General features: G+C 37.9%; 1 protein-coding gene across 4 annotated transcripts in view; it reads left to right on the forward strand.

The window, feature by feature from the left end:
- Positions 1-24,644, forward strand: part of TULP4 (TUB like protein 4) — a 149,274-nt gene that overhangs the window by 7,983 nt on the left and 116,647 nt on the right. For 2 of the 4 annotated variants that reach the window (XM_066315540.1, XM_066315539.1), the window contains exon 2: positions 20,288-22,581. In XM_066315540.1, the coding sequence (XP_066171637.1) occupies positions 22,330-22,581 (252 nt within the window). In that variant the 5' untranslated portion in view covers positions 20,288-22,329. Of the gene's footprint in view, positions 1-16,689; positions 16,984-19,284; positions 19,814-20,287; positions 22,582-24,644 lie in introns of those variants that run through there. The other 2 variants (XM_066315542.1, XM_066315541.1) reach the window with 2 other exon arrangements.

Here is a 24,644-nt window from a genome sequence, read left to right on the forward strand (position 1 = left end):
TCCATGAGGTGCAACAGTAAAGTCTTTTGTCTCTGTTATAGGAAGCTTGTGTTCCAAAAGTTGGATAGTTGTCTTCCCCTTCTCCCTTTGGAGTTTGCTTTAAATATTTCTGGTGGCTTGGAGAGAAAATATTTATGATTTGATTGTCTGATGCTGTGGTGCCAGAGCAAGCTCTTGCAGTTTTAATATAGTATTACTTGTTAAAGCTCCAGAAATACTAGGAAAACTTTGTTCCCTGCTTTGGATTTGAATTTGTGTCCATCCTTATCACCGAAGGATGCACAGAGAAACCAAGAAATAGCCAGCATTTGTTTAATGAAAATTCTCCTAAAACAATCAAATGACCTCTGCATGGGAAAGGATAATAAAATTTTAATGGTGCCTTCAGGAAGAGATTTGTTGCTAGTTGTCCATTTTTTGCTAAGAAAGATACAATGGGACAGATACGTTGTGAAGATTTGGATCATACCAATTTGCCTCCAGCAGCATTGTCACGGCTTTGACAAATATCGCACCTCATGACTGAGTGTCCACAGTGATGTGCAGCTGTCTGTTTTCACTTACATGTACTTCTGCTTTGTTTTCTTGGTGTGGAGACTTAAGATCTCATAGCTTTCTGAGCCTAACACTTGCTCAAGCTATGGAATAACTTTTCTGCCTTGGAGTATCCTAAGAGGTTTGGATTGTTGCCTTTTTCACTGGCAGGACTAGCATGGAAGGATTGAATAAAAAATCCTTTAAGTGCTGGCATTGCTCGGTTTTGTGTCTGTTTTGATTGTCCCTAAAGACATCTTTAAGTGCACCCATCCATGTCTGGGGTGAGAACACTTGATAAGAATAGGCTTGAGGTGATGCAGGCTTAATGGAGAAAACACTGGAGAGCCTCCTAAGGAGTACATGAGTTTATGCTCTTGATAAGGCTGTGGGCTTGGGGCATGTGTGGTGTATTGTTTGTGTGTATTTTCGTTTGTTTGTTATGTTTTTGATTTAAAATTATTTTTCAGTGTTTAGGACAGTTTGTCCCAGTCTTTCTGGTTAAGAGTTAGGACTGTATTTTCTGGGTGTTGGTATTGTTACTGTCTTTGGCTTCATTGGAACTTACAATTTTGTGATTTTGTGCAATGCCAGGCAAGAGACTGCATTTTGTTATTGCTTCCTGATTTCCTCTACATCTTTATAGCAAATGTGATCGTGGGAGAGATCTTGGGGGTTTCTTTTGTTTTGTTTTAAAGGACCTCATTCTGTTAGCTGATGTAATAACCTACCTGGAAAATTACTCTGACTTAAAAATAAATAACAATTGCATGCAGGCATACTTGGCTGCACAGCAAGATCTATTTTTAGAGAAGGTTTCTGCCCTGTTTCTACTTCATTTTTGATTCGGAGTTTTACCTTCATTTGAGACATCTTAAGGAATTTTGGCTTCATTTCCATTCCTTCATAATAGATAAAAGTGTGCATCCTCTGGATCAGATTTCCACATTGTTTTTGTAAGGGAAGCCATGCTTATCTTCAGATAACCTCAGATATTCCAGTAATTCCTAGTGTGTTTGAGGTTCTCCTTTGGCTTGTTTGGTGTTTACTAGTGGGTCTTGTGGTTGGAAAGGTGAAGTAGGTTGTAGGAGGCTGCTGCCATATGAGTACAACTGAAAAACAATTGCAACCTCATGCAAATGGGTGTTCTGATGAAATGATGATTTAGGAAAAAAACCCAATGCCAACCTATGCCAGTCTAAAGTAACACCTAAATATTGATAATTTTTTTTTGCACTGGCTGATGATTACAGCAGCAGATTAGGAGACAGAACTCCTGTACATCCCTCTCAATTCTACCATAACCTTCTGTATTGCCTTGAGATGCTTTAATTTTCTTTCACTTAGCAGTATAATGGGAATACTTTTCTTAGAATCACTGACACTAGTAGGACACTGGATAAAGGGTTCAAAATATCAGGATCATGTTAAAAAAAAAATCGTGGTGTAGTTGGAATTGAGCCAAATGTTCACTCAACTGAAGATGACTTAGTCTAGGTACACCCTAAACTAAAAAGGTTGCAGAAAGAGAGGGGCCTGAAATGGGACAGGTGAAACTGTAAATACTGTTATGCAGCTCCTTGTTTCCTGGTGTTCTTGTTGATTCTTGGGATTGTGAACTCTTGGCTTATCACTCAATGTCTGTAAACCATCAGAGTAACACTGCTAAAGTTACAGTACTTCAAAATATTATTAATTAGGGCAGTAGTACATGGCTGGATGAGGTACCCACATAGGGCATGTACTTGAACATATCCACTAAAGTGCACTCTGTTGAAAAATTCTTCCACATGTTTGTAGCAGATAATGTATCACAGAAAGGGTCCACAGCATTCTTTAGAGTACTGTGTTTTGGGAGTTACCAGTGACAAGTCTTTATCACTCATTCATTGGTAAGGGTGTATTTGTGAAAAAAGGTCAGTGCATTTTATTCTCCCCTGTGTAATAGAAAATATATCTGTAGAGTATTCAGCTTTATTCATAGAGATGCTTTTTGGCTGCAGATATTTATGTAAGGTTGTGGGAGTTTTCATTTTTGCAGTCCTTAAGCAATGTTTGTATTTACTCAAGCAGTACAAATAAAGCAGAGATGCTCTTTTGTTGGAAAGTCTTAGCCTACCTGTTTGGGCTTGTTTTTGGAGAACAAACTGCTAATTCCTGTTACAATTTTCTTTAATACTTAACTCAGCTATTATGCCCCAGATTTATTTTTGGACAGTGTGGTATACAATATGCGAAATATAATTTACTGTTGTCAATGTTAAGATGAAAGTGAAATATTAGGGTTGTATAGTCTGAAGTTCCCACACAACACTGTCTTTGGATTATATGTGAAGATGAGTGATTACATTAAACTAGTGCTCTTTTCAGGGGAAGTAAGATGTAAATTCATGGTACAGGTATGAGACTTGCTCTCACTCACAGTCCACAGTTAATAGGCCTGCTGTTTTCTTGTGTCTGGGTATAGGCAGAGACCTTGTGAAGAAGAGAATTGTACTCCAGCCAAAGAGGTAAATATGAAATTCCTTGGATCACAAAGAGGAGTAAGAAAAGTCAAGAAGGTCCCTTTTTTGTGGCTTATGGGTGTTTTATGTTTATTCAGAAATTCACCTGAACAAATGAAACATGCCATGAAAAATGCAATTAACAAAATCGCAACTTTTTGCGATAATTTTTTTCTTTTTTCTGTGTTTCTCAAGTTGTGGTGTGAAGCTTCCTGTGTGTCTCACCTTGAGCTACTTGTTACCTCTCTTTGTTCGTGTCTTGTTCACCTATCCTTTTTTCTTCCTATTTTTTGAGGGACTTATTCTTTGTCTTTGCAGGTTTACTTTTTTTCTTTGAGTAGCTGAGTAAATTCAGGCATCTCTCAGGGATTTAAATTCATCAAAAGATGATAGCACTGTCATTTTTCTTCTCTTTTCCCTCTGCATTTTTGGATTTTTCTTTCAGGACAGGCTCCTGTGGCTCTGTGGATGACAGATCCTCAAAGTGAGACTGTTAAGGTTTTTGCTCTCTAGACTGTGATGTTTGTTAGGTGGCCTGTACCATAGTACTCAGGTCTTCTCTTTCAAGCTTTTCTTGCAGGATATTTCAAAGCTGTCTGTTTTAAAGCAGAATAAGTGATAACAGGGAGGGAGAAGTTGGGGGATATGCTGGATACCGTACCAAATAAAACTCAAAGAAGTGCACAGCTTGTTTGGCAGCATTAGGTTCTCTTGTGCACTTTGCAGCACACTTGCTGTGAACTGAGAACCAGAGACCTTTTGTTCAGTGTTTTAGAAAATTTCAGGCCCAGAACTCTGGCCAACACAGTATTTAGACAAAAAATGGTGTATAGGCACTGCTCTGGATGCCATAGTCCCCCTTCTAATGTCGGGGTTTTCAGACTCAGCATGGAGATGTGCCATGCTCTCTACTGTTTGAAGAATCAAATGCTTAATAAATGTGATACTTCAAATTGTGAATTATTTGCTCTAGCACTCAATTACATGAAGTATCTTCTGCAGAAATTTTCTGGTATTTAGTTACAAAGTGGACAGATTTTCCTCAAGTAGTTTTGTTTAGTCTGTGTTTAATTGTTTTTTTTTTTTTTTCCTGTCCCCCTCTAGATTCAAAATCTTTACTGGTTATAAACAAGACATTCTCTCATGCTGGTGATAACTCTAAATCTGCCTTGGGACAGTTGCCTCTTTCTTAGAATGATGTCACTGGAAAGCCTGAAAATACTGCCACACAGCAGTTTGCTTTCTCAGCTAGAAAAGCATTGTTGATTGTCAGTGGTTGTTAGATCCTTTGTATCACAGAAATTGGTTGTGTGTAGCATAGTTGTGACATCCTTTGGCCCTAACTGGTGATACCCACAATCAGCAGGGTATTGTAGTGTGTTCATAGCTTGAGAATATAGAGATGTATTTTGCAGAACCTAAGCCCTGATCACCTGGAAGGATTTCTTCCTGCTTTCTACTGCTGTTTTTTTGTTTTTGTTTTTGGTGGGATTTTTTGGGGTGTGGTGGTTTTTGTTTTTTTTTTTTTTTTTTTTTTTGCTTGTTTGTGTCATGCAGAAGTGAAAATGAAACAAAAGTAAACAGATACTGGGTTGAGACAGATGTTCTGGTTGTCAGAGAGGTATTTTTGCGTGTCCTATCCTGTTTCCCCAGCCGTGTTTTGTGGTTACAGTAGAAGCCAAAAATATGTCTGGAAAGAATCCAGCATGAGGATAACAGTCCTCTCTCAGGAGTATGCAATCTGTATAATTTTTTTAAGGCAAACACCTATTATATATTTCTATCAGTTGAGTCTTTAGGAGAATAATATGAAGGGAATCATTGCCCTCCTGAATTTTTCTTCAGCATTTCACTCTCTTTTGCTTAATCACTGATTGTACATTGTTTTTTAAATAAAACAGTCCGGTCTCCCTGTGTGGACTTAGTGTCTGATTTATGGATACAGGATTGTCTTGCATAGTGAATTTTATGAAGATATAATTTCTCATGTCAAACAGCGTAGCATTTCATTAGCATGCTGATAAAAAATTGCATCAGTAACTTTGGGTTTGTATAGTTTGTTTGAGGTTTTTGTTTGTTTTTTAATTTTTTTTTTGTAGTGTAAAAGTGTCGTACAAACATTATTACTAGTCTGAAGGACACAGATTGTCCCACTTCCCTTCTCCCCAAACCCTGTATCCCTACATAGCTAATTAAACATCCCTTGTACTAGATGGCTGCTGTTGCTCTAGTATGTGTATATAGCCTCTTGGCGTGTTTACTCAGTCCAGGTAATTGATACCATGCCTGAAGTTTGATTTGAACCTTTTGGCCAAGAACTTCAGCATCATGGCTTCGGAATAAAACTGCATGACTTCCACATGTTAATCTAGTGCTCTTTTTACCTTATGAACCACCTGCCTCTTTTCAGTATGACCTTGATTCAATCCATTTTCCCAGAAGGAAGCTTGCTCCTTTAGTCTTTGCTTTCCTCTTAGAGGGATTCCCTCCAGCTCTGCCATCAGCTTTTGATGGGGTCAATGCTTGTTGTGACCTGGTGTCGCAGCTGGAGGGGAGCAGGTCAGGCACTGGTCTGGCTGGAGCCAGCTTCTAAAGATTGACTCACTGCTGCCGTGTGACATTGCATGGCTTGGCAAATAACCATTGCAAGTTTTCTTGTCGTGTGCATATGGAGGTGGCCTTGAATGAGGGGAAGTAGAAATGCAAATTTCTGCATAGTGCCTCTGTTATGGACTGGATATATGCATTGTTCATGCCATATTAGTCCATCTGAAATCTTGTGGATGTTAAGATTTGAATTTTGAGGACTCTATTTTTTCCTGAAGCTTTAAGTAAATAAAATGAATACATCCAAAGGGGTTTTGCTTTTGTCTGCAAAAGTATTTTTGTCTGCAAAGCAGACAGAATACGTTGAAGTCTGGCTTTGTCGTTTTGATGACTTCTGCTGCTGTGCCTGGTAGAGACTATCACAGGTCTACTGCTGAATGGTTAGAAGAGGATGTGTGCCTGTACCTCATGCAGTTCACTCTAGAATTTGGCTTTTTAGCTTGGTTTATCTTCATTATTAGCTTTCCAACTGAGATTTGGGACCTTTTTTGTGTTGTGATGGAAGTGCAGACATGGGTCTGTAATGGAAGAGAAGCCTATGGCAATAGCATTGCCAAATGTTTTTTTACTATGCTGTATTAGAGAATATTTATAGGGTGGCTAAAAATGGATATTAAAAGATACTATTTTTAAGTAGGACTTTTGTCTTAGTCTATTGTAGTAAATTTAGCCTTTCATAAAAGTTGTCAAATTGAAATAAAATAGCTTTAATAATAAATAATGTGACTATGTATTGCTTAAATGTTTTTGCTGAGGTTTCAAAAGTGCCACAGAGCACTAAAATGAGGGAAATTGCTGGGTAAATAACTGATTTCATTTTGCTGAAGGGGCAGATCAGCTTGCAACAGATTTTCTACAGGCATAGAGGAAACATTGTGTTTATTTCAGTATAGTTTATGTCAGGTTTTTTTCAAAGATAAATTGAAAAAATTTGGTTTTTTTGTTAGAAAATAAAAAAGAAATTTGATGTTGAGATCAGCTGTTTCTGCTGACGTAATGATTCAGCATCTAGAAAGTCACCTCAGGTCAGAAGCTAAGGGTGATTCTTCCTTTTATTTAAAAACAAATCAATTTTCAATTAAAAAGATTAGTAATATGAATCCAAAACATCTAGTGTGTAGTTTTATTAGTAAAGTTCTCTAAATGTTGTAAACGTTGGATTTCTGTAAATGGAATTCTAGTTTCCTTTGAAAGTAACTTGATACTATTGTGAGTTTGGAAGATAATCCTAAAATGCAATCCATTAAAATATTGCTTTCTGGGGGGGATTTTTTTTTGTTATCCCCAGCACTATTGGAGATTAGACAGACATAAGATTTTGGACTGCTATCGGCCTTGTTCTAGGCTGGGTCTTGCACACTTCAGAGTACCTTGTGTTGCAGTTTTCTATATGCAAACATTGTGTGTTGGTGGGGCATATATGGCAGTTTGGAGAACATTGTTCCAGAAGGAAGGACCATTTAACCGTTCTTTTTTTGAATGCAGACTAGAAATGGACCGAAATGTTTTGAAGCGAGATAGAAAGAGACTGGAAAACATCAGATGAGCTACACTCAGGGGAGATGGGATCGTACCACAGACTGGAAGCCAGTAATGTTAAATTCTGCCTTCTTACTTATGAAAAATGCTATTTTTCCCTTCAGTATTAAGAAGGTTGCTCCAGCTCTGTCCCATGGGGAAAGTCCTGAGCTGAGCTAACATCTTTCTGTTTCTGAAAGGTCTTCCTGCTCCTCAGCCTTGTGCCTGCTCCATAGCTGCAGTTCCAACATTGACCTGAGCCATCAGTGATTGAATCCAAATCCCTAAAGCCACAGAATATTTTTCACCTTTTTTTTTTTTAAATTTTGTGCTGTATTAAGAAACTTGAGTCCACCTGAGGAGATGTCAGACGGGCACCTGGCAGTGAGAACAGGGATGAGGGCCAAGGGGATCTAGGAAGGGAATTGGAGTCACTGTGGTGGCAGAGATCAAGAAGACTTTCTATGGCATAGGCTTCTTTGAACAGTTTGCTGTCTTGCAGGCCTTTGTGAAGGAATTGTACTTATCTATCTGGCAGAGCTGCTAAAAAGACTCTGTGCATTCGGGGCATCATAGGGTGTGAGAGATTTTATAGAAGCAATCCTGCCTTACTGTGTACGGTATGTACTACTGCTTTGGCCATAAGACTTCATTTCTCAAGAGACAAGATGTCATAAAGCTGTTGGATTGCCAGTGGTAGTGGTGGCTCTGCCAGTCACGTACCGGCTCTTCTGTTGAGGATGGATGAATCTCTCTTAGTAATTTTGTGGTAAGAGCAGGGCTCTCTGAGTCATTGAAGGTTGCTATGAGAAACCCAGTAGTGTTTCCATAGGGCACAGCAATGTAATTATAGAAGCTTCATTTGAAAATTGGTGAGGTGTCAGTTATTTGTAGCTCCGCTTCAGAGCAAGAGAAATAATAAATGTTGGACAGAGCAGACAGAAGACCTGTGTGGATCCCGATTTTCTCTGCATCTGCATGTGGCTTTCCAGGAGACAGCCTCGGCGTTGCTTATAGTCTGCTGGAGCTCTTGCTGATCTGGGTCCTGTTCTGAGAAACAGCAATAAAGGACATTCCCTATCAGCCCAGAGCAGTTCCTCTGTAGTTTGGCTTTTGGCTCTTGCAAGGAAAGCAACACATCCAAGAATCACAGAGCACATTGCATGAGGTAATGTTATTAAACAGTAAATGCCTTGCTATGCTCTGCTTAAAAATTTTGATAAAATGGTGAAGCATTGAGAGAGAATAATCCTGCAACATCTGTAAGGCTCTACATAAGAAACACTGTTTTATTGTAGAACATCCCAGCATATGTGCTCCCCATCCCAGTGGGAGACTGACTGTCTGGCAGAAGATAGTCTGTAATCAGATCCTTGCAGCTCTGCATTGCTCCAGTGTGTCTGTTTAGAATCTAGCAGTGTCTTGCTTCATTTTATGGTTCATATTGCTTTCTGTGAGATTAATTTCTTGAACTGAAGTGAAAATTGGTAAACATGCAAGTGCAAAATAAAGCTTGTGAGTTAGATTTATAAAAAACCTATGTTACTGGTTTCAGTCAACTGAAAAATCAATTTAAATGGTTTTTTGGATGTGAGCTCTAGCTTCTCAAGCTTTAATCAACATAATGTAACTTTCCAGCCTTTTTTGCTGACATTAGTTACAAGATTTCAGAAAGTATTTAACTACAATTAGCATCTGAAGCAAAATTGTAGGGATTGGAAATAATATTATTTTATTGACATTTTGCTGTTAAAAGGGAGGGAAACATCCATGAAACTTGTTAATACTGCCTCCTACCTACTTATCCAATAGAAATAAAAAAATACCTGCAAGATAATTAAACAGACCAGATAGGCCTTGCAGATAGTTTGTAGCTATTTTAGGATACTGAGGGTAGAATATCTCAGTCTATGTGAATGGGAACAAGAAGTGTTAGAGATTTCTTAGATCTAATGCTATGCTTTGATCACTCCTGAGAACAGAGGGAAGAAATTCAGGGTTTGTTTGCAGGCCCCTTAAATGTCATATTTGTGTGGGAATTTTTTTCTTATTGGATAATAATAAGCTAAGTTGCTTAAGGACTTTGTGTACAGTAGGGATTTGACAGGAAAGAATGGAAAATTTGTTTTATGGGTTAGCCATCAGTAAAATGTTGTTTATTCCAATTCTTAGTGATAGATTCTGGTAGGATTACTGTGGTATCGACACTGTGGGGAATAGAAATGAAATGGACAATATTACATATCTCTCAGGTGCAATAATTTGTAAAATTATTTGTTCCTATATGATAATTGCCCTTAGGGGGTTGCTTTTTGCAAGCTTACTGTGGAACATTTATCCACTCACTTCTGTGTTAGGGTTATTTAACATTCTTGGAATGGTGTATGCCATCTCCTTGCACTGTCTTATGGCCTTGTGGTTTTATTAATACGCTGAATTCCTCATCCTAGGAATGTAATGAGTGGGTTATTATTTTTTTTTCCTCATAGACAATCCTATTAGCCTTTCTACATTCTGTTTTGACCAGTGGCACAAGTATTACACACCCCCTTTTACAAGAGAAATACATTACAATGTAGACATAAGGAGAAATAACAGCAGCAGTAAAACAACTCTGCTGTGAAGGTGTACAGGTATAAACAAGGCAGTATATTTACATGTAAAGTAAATCTTGTTTTATGTCTTTTTAGAAAAGAAATGGACTGATTTCAGGCAAACATATAATCTGTGGATTGTATATTGAGTATAACAGATTGGTTTTTTTAATATCTAGCACCATTTCAATCTACAAAGCATGAGATTTGCAGCCAAGTAGTGAGTTGTTAGGTTGACAATCCAATGAATTCAGCATCTGTCAGGTATTATTTGAGGTTTTAAAGTCACTGAGTAACCAGATTTTCCCATTTTTAATTTAGGCATTTAATTCTTTTAATAGCTAGAAATAGAATTTTTGTATTCTGATATTGTAATTTCTATATGTTCATCATCTTTGTTTCATGCTGTCATTCAGTAGAAGAGTAAGTGAAAAGTAATATATAATTTTAGTTAGTTGGGATAGAATTTTCTTACAATATCATTAGGTTATCTAATTTCAGAAGCATTGTATGAAAATATTTTATGAAATACTGTATTTTAACCTTTTTCTCTAATGTTTGTCATGTGCATCCATCTGATACAGATTGATTGTAATGTCAGTTTCCAGCAGATGCTGAACTGTTGAATTCGTTGTAATCTAGCTAATAGAGCTAACAACAAAGCATATAGTTTCCTCATAGTAACCTGTTATTATGTGGTCTGTGAATAATACACAGTTAATGGAGAATGTATTAAGGTGTCAGTGCAGCATTAGGCACTGAAGTACTATAATGTCTTATGTTCCTTGAATCTAAGAAGGAACTGGAATATCCTGATCCTCTTAAGCTACTGAATTGAAATCCTGAAAAAGATGTTTTCATGTAATTTGTTTTAATAGACTTTGTAAGCTCAAGGGGATGACTGACACCACAAGATTATGATGTTACCTTGCCAAGCTGCTTACCAGAAGAAGCAGCAGAATTTTCCTTACACAATTTGCAAGCAGGCTTTTTTAATACAGATGTTGAACCTTCAGTACAGATGTTGAGTTTTACAGAGGGAATGATCAGAGTGGATCTCTGATTGCTCTGCTTTTTCACCTTCACAAAACTCTTAACGTAGTAAATACTGGGTTTTCATACAGCTCTGGAAGTACTTCATGAAGTACTTATTTAACTATAAAAAATTGTACTAAAATAGACCTTTCTAAATATATAGTAGTCTCATGCATAGAAGGAATAAAGTAACTATGTAAGATAGCTATAAAATTTTACATCAGAATTATCTTATGACCTCAGATTGCTTTTGTCTTATTATTACTTCTGTCTAGGAAAGGCGAAGTGTGATTGCAGGACTCTGACCTATATCTGTCAGATTTATCAGAAGGTGTCTGCTAAGTAGAACATCATCTACTAAATGCAATCATATTACTTTCCCAAATCCGAGTTTCCAAAATGAAGTACAAAATGTATGAAGTTGATAATCTTCAACCGAATCAGTCATTCCTCTGGCTATTTTGAGAAGGTAACTGTCTTCCACTGAAGATCCTTGTGTTCCTTGGGAAAGGCAGTAATGGGAAAGAACTTGGCAATGGGAAAGAAGAAAATCCAAAGGGAAAAAAATCACCACACCAGTATTTGTTCCCTTGTTTAGTCATGCATAACTTTAGCTTTAATCATATGGGAATGTATTAGCTCTGTGTGAGTGTTTATCTAAGAGATACAGATTTAACTGTGATGATGAATCTTCCCTTTTGATTCTCATGCTTTGTAGATTCTGAATCTAAGGTTTAAAAAAAAAACAAAAACAAACCTTTTGGGGTATAGCTTAGGTAAAGGTGCATTTAAAGAGGCATTTAGAGTTTTCTGTTGAGGAAGAGAAATAATCGGGTCCAAGTAGTTTGACAGTTACTTCATTTATATAACTTCCTGGGGATAAAAACAACAGAATAAAATTAATTATAGCACTAGCTACCAAGTAACGAGAATATTACTTTTCCCCAAAAACCCCACACTAATTTACTACAATTCTTGACTTTCTTGATGAAATGTGAGTACTTCTTCAATGGAAGAGCATTTTCATAATTTTGTAGAGGTTCATGTTAGAGGCAACCACTATCTGGTAGTTGTACAGAGGACATTGAATTAAATATTCAGAATTCCTACTTAAAATAACTCATGTTGCTCCTTGAATATACTTTGCTAGAGTTTTTTTCAACCCTTTTTCTGTTCATTTATTTTCATCTGTGATCATTTTTAACACGTTTATTTTTCATATTTAAGAAAATAGAAGACATCCTCCCACTGAATACCTCTGTAACTGGGAATTTTTAGCTATTATGGACTTCTTAATAGAAAGGTTGCAGTGTCCCAGTCATGCATGAGGAATAGCATACTGCTGTTTCTTATCCCCACTTCAAAGTTCTGTATTTTAATATATCTACCTAGATATTTCATGTGTGTAGCAGGAGCTAGGCCAGTATGAAGACAGAATTGTGAGGCCATCTATAAAGTAAAACTACTTGGACACAAGACTGCTCTGTGAGTTTTCCTAGGTGCAGATCTGCCTTCCTGCCCTCAGCACAGCCATCAGAACATGACTGTGCCTGGTGGACACCTGTGTCTTGCTGACCTCCTTGCTCCTGTCTGGACAGGTGAGCAGTCAACACTTGGCATGTTAATACAAAGCAGATCAAAAACATCATTCACCTAAAAGGGCACATGTATATGCAGCTGATCTTGTGCCCTCTTAAGTCTTGGTAGTGAAACAACAACTTACAGAAGGCTTTGCTTTGTTCCAAGCATTTATTTAAAGCTCCTGACTTTTACAAAGGCTTCTTCAGTGATTCTTGATTATCGAAGTTGCCTCTAAAGCAACCACTTCTTGAGTTAGTGTTTCCATTATATTATATGCCTCCTTTAACCCAGAGATCTTGACGTGACCTTCCAGAACTATGAGGAAAAAACAGGGAGCAAAAGAGGACAGGTAGAGGGAGGAGATGAAGCTGTTCTTAAGCTTTGCATCTCTCTGTTGCAAGGGCAGAGTATCCCTGCTCTGCATCTAGACCTTTAAGCAGCAATTGTGAGGTGAGTGCAGGTCCTCAAACACAGAGCGAAATCCTGAGTTACAGCACATTTGTAGGACAGCCAGGACTAGAGTTAAGTTCTTCACCCCAAAGCCTGAGAAACCCAAAGACTGAGAAACCCAAGTTGTTTGAAAAATGCAACTCCTGCCTTTTGTGTATTTATGAATGTATACACACACACACAGACATACATATATACACACACACAGAGGTATCTCACAATGTCTCACACCTGTGGTGCAGCTTGTGCAGCACCAGGAGCTCCCTCTCTGCTGCAACACTCTGCACTTGCACTGCTTTTCAGCAGTTATCAGGTTTCTGACTTAAATATGTCTTGCTGTCCAAAAGAAACAATTCTTGTTTATAAGGCTGTTCTGAATTTTAGAAACTGATGACATCTGATACATCTGATGTTCTCTCCCTTCATCTCCCTTTTTTTTTTTTTCTTTAATTTTTTTTTAAATGTTGTTGTTTGTTTCCAGTGTGGAAGTGCATGTGTCATATACAAAGATGTTTTGGGATTTTTGAGGAGAAAATCCAGAGTTCAGTATATGTTCATAAGAAAGTATGAAAGAGCCTGTGGGCAGATATTGGAGATAATTAGGAACTAGCTAGAACTGCTGCAGACTCGAGGGATGTTTGCAGGCTGCAGAATGTTCCTACGGGAAAGCAATTGCTCTGTAATTACAGGCAAGGTCAGCGCAGTCAGTTCCATGGAAAGGAGATGGTGAGAGCTGAGGCTCCCTCCCATGAAGGTCTTTCAATGTTATTAAACACAGCTGTTGCCACTTTTTGAGGAAGTGCCTGGTGAAGTATACATTGTCTAAGGGTTCTCGGGGCTGAGGGTTGTGGCCTTTTCTTGAGGAAGAAGATTGACACTTCTAAGTATAAGGAATTTCTTGGTCACACTTCACATTTCTTTGAATCTCTATAGCATTTGGATGTGTTTTTCAGTGGTGTGACTCTCCCAACTCTTTAAAAGGCCTGTATGTGTTACTTGTGCATTTTTATTTTCTGAGACAGGTTTTTCAATACCTATCTGGAGTATTTCAGCTCACTTCTGTTTGAAAATGAGGCATGTTTTCATGGCTGATGGGTTGCTTTGGCTCCAGGATATCCAAGCTGTCTTAAATTCATCCTTAAGAGGAAAAACTTTGCTTCCCTTTCTTCTTAAGGACAGACCCCTGAGTTAGAAATATTATGTGGCCAAACTTGGTTATCAGTAGCCTTCAGGTGGCAATACTAGTTGCAGGTACTCCTGCCTTCTGTTTCTCACTTGTTTTGTACCTTTTCCAGTTTGCCAGTGCAGCTGAATGTGGGACAGCCCCGGGCCTGTGTCAGAGATTGATTCTTCTTAAAAGAGCAAAAAACTCTTGGGCAGAGCTCAAATTGATTGAAATTTATTGCCACAATTCCCAACTCCTTTGTGCATGGTGAGTTCAGGGTGGGATGCTCTCTTAAAATCAGTTGCTGTTTTTGGAAAGTATGTTTTCAGCAAGATCAGCTTCTTGAACTGCACGATTGAAAGAGGGCTGGTGCTTTGTGTTAGGAGAGGCTGGAGGGATATGGTTTCTCACAAGGGAAGTTGAGTGTGTGCCTGAATCGAGTAAACCAGATATATATTGTTCAAGTTATGAATCTTAAGTTCTAAAATCTTTTATTGGATCTTTTCTCAGATATTCAGAGTGCAGCACCTTGAATGGTCGTTCTGGCTTAAGTGAGTGGCATAGTGTGTCATGCTGGGGGTTGAGAAAGAAGTGATTAGAGTGGTGGGAGCAGTGACTTACAGCTGAATGCTTTGTGTTGAGAAGTCTAACCTTCAATTATTTTTCTGGTTTGCTTCCCTACCGTATTTTCCCAAGAGTGTGTTTTAGACCAGTAACTGATTAAAGGGACTAACATCAGTTCTTTCACAAATGGATGTATTATTTATTGAACAAAAGTATATAGTTGTTAAAGAAAATGTTTAAAAACCAAACAAGAAAATGTGGATATTCTCTCTTGCATGTTCTGATAGTTTCAGGTATCTCAAGTACTCTTAGATTTGAGACTGAGTTGGTTCTGCAGTACTTTTTTCCGAGTTCTTTTCCCTGTGAACAGCATGACTGTTTACCTCACTTCCTGCACACATGGGATTTTTAGCAACCTGCTGTATTTCATGTCTGCAGGCCTCCACTTTTTGGAGAGCATGTATGAATTTGGCGACTCACAATTAGTATCTTCTAACAGTTTGCTTTAAAACCCTAGGTGTTTTTCTTGAAAAATATTTTCCTAAAGATACTTCAAAATTTGTTCCTTGAGTATTGTTTCTGACTGTTTTTAAATTTAGCTCCTGTTTAGTCTGTTGGTGTAGCATCAAAAATTGAAAGTGCAATACATATAATAGTTCTAAAAATAATACAGATATTTCTCTTATTTTTTGTGTAAGAGCTATAATGAAAAAGATCTTGCATTAAGAAAAAGTATGCAACGTAGATATATTGCCTTCTCTACTATTATAGGAACCCAGGAAACTCATTCAGCTACTTCTATTTTTTATTTTCACTTCTCTGAGAGTGTAATTTGAGGAGGAGATGGTAGTGAGTTTGTCAGAGTATTGCAGTGAAATAAATTTTGTCAATATTCACAATGAATATCTGTTGAACAGCCTCTAATAGAAGTTTCACTTCCCTCAATATGCCAAGAAATAAATTTTCAGTCATAAATTTTCAGCAATTTTATCTGCTTAATGATAGATAGGTAGATGTAACTAACATTGCAGTGTCTGTATTAATGGGCTGGCAGCTGTCAGTGTCACGTTGCAGTGCCTGGCATTACACCTTTGCTGCAGGTCTGTTTGGGGGCAGCTATGCTGGAGCTCCAGATTTTTCTGCATCTGTCATTAATGTGACTGACTGTCTTGCCCAGGCTGTCTTGAAGTAGGAGAAGAGCTTCTAGACTTAGACAAGGACAAATACTGTGAAAAGAAAGCCATTTAAGAGCAACCACAACAAAAACCAAGCATCTTCTAACTTCTTTTTCATCTCTACTCTTCCTTCATCTTTCTTGGGGTGAGAGAAGAGAGAGCATTTTATAACCACTAGTTAGCTTATTGGTATTTATTTAGAATCACATCCTCCAAATCAATTTTGTATTGCTCTGTAATGTGCAAGGAAGGTGTTAACCTGAGTAACTTATGCCACAATGGGAGGTGAATGAAGTAAAGATAGAAGATACGAGTGAAAGCAGAGGAAAACCAGTACCTATTCAGGTCAAAATAATTTTTTCCCTGTGGAATTGGCCCATTTTTAATGGAAAAATAGTCTTTTATCTCCAAGTCAGTTAATTTTTTCTTCAGGCTTTTTCAGAATATAGTTAGTTTTGTTGCATAATTTTCTTTCCCTTTTTTGATAGGATTGTTTAATAATTTTTGTTAATTTATAGGTTGGGCTAAATAAACAACAAATTGTATCATCTTACCATCTTCTATCTCTGTAGTATTTACCCTGTAATACAGTAACTCTATTACAGGATGTGCCAGTTTTATATTGTAGTGTTCAGCAGTAACCTTGGAGGTTGGTCCCACAGTCCCCATTTGATAGCTGGTGGGATCATCTGCTATCAGCTTGTGCCAAACCAGTTGTGGCTGGCACTTTTGAAATACCTTGCTGTCCTCATGGACACTGGTGTACATTTTTTCCTTCTTTGACTGTAAAGGGAGGGAAAACTACAGTTTCCTTTGACCTTATGCAGGTTTGGCAGGTAAGAAATCTGGTTAGGCTGGAAAATCCTGAAATCTTTTCAAAGACTCTTTATCTTCTGTTTCTTTCCTTAAGATGTTTGGGCAGTCAGAATCTTCTAAAAGCAGGCTGTGAGTCCTTATTTTTGGTTTCTTGGAGATAATAATTCAGAAATAGTGTGTACTCACTTCAGTTTTCCTTCTTTGTTTCCCTTCCCTTCCTTTCCCAGTCCCCTTTTATCCTCACCTTCAGATTTTCTACTCTGGAGCCTTGAAGGGTAGGGGTTTGAATAAACATGGAATACTGAAGAGCTTGCTGCAGTATCGGTGCATTTGGCTGAGCATGGCTTCTTTCTGTCAACAAAAGAGACACTTCAATGAAAGATGCATGAGAACAAACAAATATTTTTCTGGTTGTCCAGCTGTGGCTTAACACACTTTATGTAAATTAATAGAAACAGTTAGAAGATAAAAAGGATGAGTTAAATATTGACACTACAGTAGGAGAGCTACTGTTTATAAGCTCATTTTTTAAAATTAGTACCTAAATTTTCTGTCTTGCAGAAAGATAGCTTGCTGCTGGGTTTTGCATTTGAGAAGAGCTATGCTTTCAAAATGAAGTGAAATAAAATAGTCATGGCTCTTGCTTTCGTGTGTCACAGGTCTAATATGTTTTTGTCTCATTAGGTGACTGTACTTAAAAGTTTTACATCACTGGACTTAGACTCAACAGTATTAGAGTTCAAGTAGCATCTCCTTTTGTTAAAGGGAAAATCCAGCGACAACATATTTTCAACTACCTTTTGAGTGAGAGCAAAAAGTAGGCAATTTGTTGATATTTATTGTCCTAGTAGCGTTAGAAATAATTTACCAGCAAAATCAGATTGTGGTGTACTTTTGTGATTAGTCCTTGAATTGCTGTGGAAGGAAAGGTGTGTAACGTTTGATTTTAAAAGATCTTCAGTTAAAAATTTAGTTTGAATGAGTTCTATCTGGAAGGCCAAGTTCTCTTTATGTGGTGAGCCCAAACTGGCTTTGTGGTAGGATTGTGCAGGTAACACCCAGCTATCCTGCTTTTTATGCTCTGCTATTACACACTTCACAACAGAGGTGGAAGCCATTACCCTGGTGTTCTGTGGTGGGGAAAAACAAGACAAAAAACTTGGTTTCAGTATATGAAAATGAGCAGAACTGTGAGACTGCTGTAATGGTGGCAGAAGGGGAGTGTCTAAATTACTGATTTGCTATAGGGAAGACTAGCACTTGTATCTTTTAGTTAGGTTATTTCTTAGGAAATACAGAGTGAATGGAAATGAAGAAGAAGGGAATGGAGAGAGTTTATATATAATATTTGTATTCTTAATTCAGCCTGTATTTTGAGTGCTTGATGCTACAGTTTTAAAACTTTTTTTTTTTTCTCGTCTCTGAATATAGCATAAAGGTAGTTTGGATCCTTTGAAATTTAAAGATAAAATATTCTCATAGGTTGTATTGTATTGAGAAAGTATTTGAATAATGCATTTGAATAATGGCTGATTTTATTAGTTTTGTAGTTATTTTAGATTTTCATCTCTCCCTGTCTATCATTTCTAATGCAGTTAGGGTATTTTTGAGAGGAGAAGCCTTTGGTCTGTCTAAACTTGAACATGATGGTAAATGGGATGAGAGAAGGTAATTGACCAAGATGCAGATGAATTATTTCTCAAACTTGTTAATCTTACATGCAGTGAATAAGGACAGAAATTGCATACAGATTTTATGCAAAACCACGTATCTATAGTTACCTGTATTTTAAAATCCACTTGTAAAGTCATGATTCTTGTACAGTACAAACAGTTCTGTTTAGTGCTTACCTCACTCTGCTCTCATATTTCATAGACTTTGTTTTTTCAGTAAACATTTTTTTTTTTAATTTCTCTGTAGGATTAGTAAAGGTTTGCATCAAAATACTCATGCTGCTAATGTAGGGTGTCAACTCTTGGATGCAGATGTCTATTAGGATGATTCCAGTGAGTATGAAAAAAATGGCACTGGTCCTTCAGAGGATCAAGTTTGCTGGTGGGATAAATGCAGAAGTTTGTCTACAAACCATTGTAGTCTGAAAGTTTTTTTTGCGTTTTCCTATGTATGAACTTTGTTTGGACTGTAATTGATAAGCATCAGAAATTTGGAAGGGTGACATTTCTCATATCATCATGTTGCCATGATGAAAAAGAAATTAATAGCAGCCATTATTTTTTAAAGTTGTAGTGCTGAAGAGGTCTGGCAGTGACTCACCAAATCTCACAGTGTTTCTGATAAGTCAGCCAACTGTAGTGTTGTAAACTGCTTTACAACTTTCCCTTTGTGTCTATAAATTTGTTTTCTTATCTATTCTCTTTTTAAAAAAACAAAATTAATTAATACATCTATGCTAGAATGAAAAAAGTGGTTAATTGCAGGAAACATGAGGTTAGTATAGTGCTTTATGTAATGAAGACAAGACCATTTTTACAGCTCTGCTGACTTAAGAATGCAGCTCTGAATTTAAATGAGCTCTCTTTAGCAGTAACTGTGTAGATGCAATAACTGCATCTGTGTGTGCACTTCGGATGCAATAACTGTGTGTGCACTTCGGATACAACTTCTGGAATACCCTGAATCGCCTTTCACTTGGTCTTTTGTGCTTTATTTACACTCTTTTGTGTAAAACTGGCTTTGGGGAATTTTTCTACCCTTTTTCAAAGGGAGATTTAAGCAGGATTTGAATAGTTTTTAAATTCATCTGTATTGATTCAGACTTTTAAGCTTTAATTTTGAAGTACCTTAGATCTCTTTAAAGCAGTAGTTTAAGCCCTAGAGGAATCTTCGCAGTCTCTTTGAGACTGATAAGTTCAGTGCTGTATTTTCATGGTTTGGAGCATCATTTCTATGAGGAAAGTCTAAGAACTGAAACTTCAGCCTGGAGAAGAAAAAGCTTAGGGAGATCTTTCCTTTGTGTACAGTTGATGGGAAGGAATTAATTGAGAGAGACAAGCTCTTAATGGTGGTATCCAGTGACAGAACCAGAGGCAATGAGCACAAACTGAAACACAGATGGTTCCCTCTAAACATCAGGAAACACTTCACTGTGAGGATGACTGGGCACTGGCACAGGCTGCCCAGAGAGTTCGTAGGGTTTTCATCCTTGGAGGATATTCAGAAGCCACCTGGATACAGTCCTGGGCAACTGACTCCAGGTGATCTGCTGGGACACAGTGGTTGGATGAAATGATGTCCAGAGGTCCCTTCCAGGTCAGCCATTCTGTGATTCTGTTTGTGTGCCTCAGGGTCTGACCCAGTGCCTGCTCTATCACTAACATCTCCCTTTCCCATCCTTGCTTCAAAGTTCTGAAATAAACTGTAAGACTTTGCTCGAGACACTGTGACCAGGACAAAGCTCTTCCCCCTTCTTTCCCCCCTTAAAGTATCCTTCCCAGATACATTTCATTAGTTGTACATGTCTCTTGTGAAGAGTTTTGAGAGTTTTGGAAGTGAAAAAGAAAATTTTGTAGTTCATCTTTGTGTGTATATCAAATACAAATGTATCAAATGTGTATGTCTGAACGTTTTTATCTGTATATAATATACTTTATGATATGAGAGTCTGATATGAAATCCGTAACCATAATACTTTGATTACTGTAACAGTAGTACCAGTATCTTTACTTGTCTCGTGACTTATTTTATTTACTTTTTTCTTTTTTATGTGTGTGCTTTGCCTTGCAGAGTTGGGAGAATCCAGGGATTTCAAGTTTTGAGTAACAGACGTCCTGCAAGATTACCACGCCTAATCTGAAAAGGCAGATGCAGCTCTGAGTACCAGATGGGTGTGTGCACTGCACGTACATGAAAACGCACATGGTTTTGTCATCACGTAGACTTGCTCTGGCATATTCCTGAGAGCTTTGCAATTGATGAAAATTAATTTGAGAACCAGATGGAGCACCTTCGCAGCACAGGAATCAGTAATCCATGGAGAGATACTTGCCAGTAATGTTCAGCTTTCCACATGGTCTTCACGGGTGAAAAAAGTTTGCAAGAAAAGAAAGAAAAAACACTCTCTGCGCAGAAAAAGCCTAATAAATACCTCCACAATCTGAATCAATAGCTGTGAGGGAAACAGAAGAATCAAGAGGGCAGAGGAAACTGGTTTAGTTCCAGCAGAGGAATAATGTATGGTCTTCAGCATATTTTGCTTTGGGGTCAGTAGATTGTGAATGGACGAATAAATCGTGACCTTCTGCTGAGTAATGATGACTGGAAGTAAATAAATTGAGAAACTATGGGACAAGTCTGGGCATTGAACTGAGCAAGCCTCACCGTCCTTCTTGAGTTAACCAGGTCATCAAACTTACATATTCTTTCTCCCTCTCCTTTTTCCTCTTTCCACTTAGTGTGATATAAATACTAGCGAATTGAGCTCATAAATGTTACTCAAATAAAACAATTGGAATACTTCATATGTTTCCTTCTTGTACAGCTGCAAATGTTGTGTCTGGAACTATGAATCTGTGCTGTAGACAAGCATCAAGAAGGAAAGATCCGATCAAACAAGCAAGGAAAATACCTAGAGAAATAGTGAACCCAGGAAGTCAGATTTTTAATGCTGCTTCTCTTTCTTTTTTAGATGATTATATTTCTTCCTTCCTTGAATTTTAGAAGATTTTGAAAGAGTGCTTACTTGATGTGCTTTAATTCTGGCATTTGTTTTTTATGGTAGAATGAGAAGTCTGTGATTCCTTGTAGCAGAAAAAAAGGGAAAAGTAAAGGAAAAACAGCTTGACATTTTAGCCTGTTTCACAGGAGAGAGAACTTCATGGTTCACCTGAGGCAAACTTATCTACTTTGAAAGCTAAAAGCTTTAGAGCTTTTTTGATTCTGCTATAAATGAAGAGGGGGTTCTTTTTCATTCGTGTGTGGCAGCAAAAAGTGGGAAAGCAGGCAAGATAGCGTGATAAACAGTTCAGGCTGTGTTGGGTCTCTGGTGGAAAAAAAAGTGCTGCGATGAAAATTGGATTGGCTTTGGATTGCAAAAACTTTTGAGTCCAACGAGCGGTTCAGTACCAAGAGGGATTTCCCAACTGGCCTGGCACACCAGTGCCTGCACAAGGTCGGGTCTGTTGTTTCACACGGTTTGTGTGCCTTTTTTTCCCTTTATGCAATCTCTTTCAGCTTTAGCAGCAGAAATACATCAGATGGAAAAGACATGCCAGAGGGCAGCTTGGAAAAGAGGAATGTCATATATATACATATATATGTATGTGCGTGTGTTTAAATTTCTGCAACTGAACTTTTGAAGAAAATCTGACTGGAGGAAATTTTAAAAGCCTTAAGTTACTTGAAACCTACACATTTGCAACTCTTTGTCTCTGGAATTGCATTACGCTAAACTGGAATCTCAGGCTGTATAAAGATTATATCAAGTTGAGCAAAAAGTTGACTTAACCATTTCTTGAGCGCCTCTTATGAAGTAGCTGTTTCTCCAAAGGATAAGTGCACCCCCACTCTACAGACTCAAAACAAAAATGAACCCAAATTTTTTTTTTAAGTGTTACTTTTTCTTAGCCAACTGCCATCATCTTTTATAGAGGAATTTTTCACTATGCATTTGGTGGATATTTATAAACACTGACCCCATCCTCCTCCCTTTCAATGATCTATCCCAGGTCAGTCTTACCAATAATAAAAAAAAAAAAAAAAAATTGGTTTAACTTTTGTGCACTAGACATATTACTTTCTTATGTCAAAAAATAAAATATTTAAAAAGCATGTATGCAGCAGTGGAACATGGGCCTGTTCTTTGCAGCGATTCCAACATCCTCTGCCTCTCCTGGAAAGGCAGAGTCCCCAAAAGTGAGAAGGAGAAACCAGTGTGCCGGAGGCGGTACTATGAGGAAGGCTGGTTGGCAACAGGCAATGGCAGAGGAGTTGTAGGCGTCACTTTTACTTCCAGCCATTGCAGGAGGGACCGGAACACCCCTCAGAGAATCAACTTCAATTTGAGGGGCCACAACAGTGAGGTAAGCAAAACGTGTGTTACGCTCTAAAGAAAACGATAGCTATGGGGTTTTTTTAGTATTTCTGCTTGAAATTTGACAGAGTGGTATGAAGGAGGCTCAAGACTAATCCAAATGTGATTTGGGTCGATTGGAATTTTTCTGGTATATTCCAGCATGTGAGACTGATGGTGGGAGGTTCTCTGGAAATGTGTCTGGGTTTGGTTTGGCCTACTTTCTCCTTCGTTCCCCAGCACCTGCCACTTTCCAGGCAAATGCAATAAATGCATGTTAATGGAAGTTAAAAGTTGTGATAGCCTACTGCTTTCACGTGATAGTAAAGTCTGACCTGGAAGACTAATGGAAAGGCAAGGGAATGGGGGGAAGCTTGGTTGAAGTCTGCCAGAGTTTCAGAAGCTGCAAACTGGAACAACCTGTGACAGGAGATGGCTGTTGTGTCTGGAAAAACTCCTCACTTTGTTAGAAAAAAGGCCAAGTGTGACTTCTCAGAGAAATGCTGAGGTGCCTTGCAGTAAAATGCTGTAACTTCACTGTGCAAGGCGTTGTCCTGAGTACAATGATACAAAAACTTTCCTATTTGTGTTTTCCGAAAGGCATAAATCTGTTGGTATAAACTGATATTTCAGCTGTGCTTTGTCATCTTCTGGCACCCATCTCTTTCTCTGTGAAAGTGCAGGTGATGCCTTGTAGCATGCCAAGTATCTTAGACAACAGGGAGGGCCTAGTTTGTGTCTCATTTTTAGTTAGGATGTGTTTGGATGTGCTCTTTGAGAAGAATCTGTCCAAATCGAAGATTTGCTGTTAGGTTGGTGGGTGGAATGACATTTTAAGTACTGAAATGAAAACCAAAAATACAATGTGTTTTTTCTTGTCTCATGCTATTTATTGGGTGGACTCTGGGAATATACGTTGCCCTTTGGACAGAAAAGTGTCAGAAGGGAGTTTTGGTGCTTGTGTAACATTAATGACAATCCTCTTTTAAGGAAAAAAGGGAGCAACTAATAGTCTGAAATAATTGCTTCCACATGCTTTGTGTGTGTGGAGGTGTGCGGGTGTATATGGTAAATCATATAGACTACATCTATATGTATAGACTACATCTATATGTATAGATGAAAGACAGATTCGTGTATGTATTTGTCAGGTTCATTCAAAAAGAATTACAGTCACATTTTCCCAGAGGGAAGAGTGATGTTTGAATCCAGCATTTTGGTTTGAATGATATCTAGTTGTCGGTTTAATTTTCAATTACAAATTGCATTTTATATTTTAAGCACGTGACACAATAATCACTTTTAATTTCTCCGTGTTTTGTTATCTGACTTTTCTGTGAACCTGGGCACTTGTTTTTCTTCTTTTGTGTAATGTATGTTTTGGGAGCAATACAGGAAGTGCTGTTTACAGGAATGTGAAGTCTTATTGCAGAACTTGGAAATACCAGACTAGGTTTCAGTATGTGCCCATTTAAGTGGAGAAGATGCTCATGTGCATGCTGCTCTTTGGGTTTGGCTAATTTTGCTTTATTTACTTAGTTGGCCATTGGAGTCTCTTTCTGGGTCACTGCATCATTGCTGGGTGGATTTAGCTGTGCTGTTTGCACATCCTTTCAGCTAACAGTGATTGGCATGAGAGAGAGAGATACAAAAAATGAAGTATTTCTCTTTAAATCTTTTTGTTTTTGTTGTTGTTTGGGTCAAGCTTGTCATTAATAAAGGGTTGTGTTCCTGTAAGTAATCCTCCTGATAGCAGGAATTGTGTCAATGACCAGAGTAGAGACTGACAATTTATGTCTCTGTAAAACAAAACTGACATGGTGGGCTATGACTGAAGGAGAAGAGAAGTGGCTTTAGTGGAACTAGCTTTCTGTGATGAGGCTATCAGATTCTCCTACTGTCATGGCTGTTTGACCATCACTGGAAGTAAAGGTTCATTCTTATGAAATGATGTGTTACACAACACTCTTCACCAGGCTTACTGAATTTAATCCTTTTATAGGAGAATCCTTCTGATTTGGATAGGAATGTTAAAGATATCTAGTTGAATGGACAGTGAGATTTTTTTCATTA

The sequence above is a fragment of the Sylvia atricapilla genome, chromosome 3 (genome assembly GCF_009819655.1).
Source record: "Sylvia atricapilla isolate bSylAtr1 chromosome 3, bSylAtr1.pri, whole genome shotgun sequence".
Classification (NCBI taxonomy): domain Eukaryota; kingdom Metazoa; phylum Chordata; class Aves; order Passeriformes; family Sylviidae; genus Sylvia; species Sylvia atricapilla.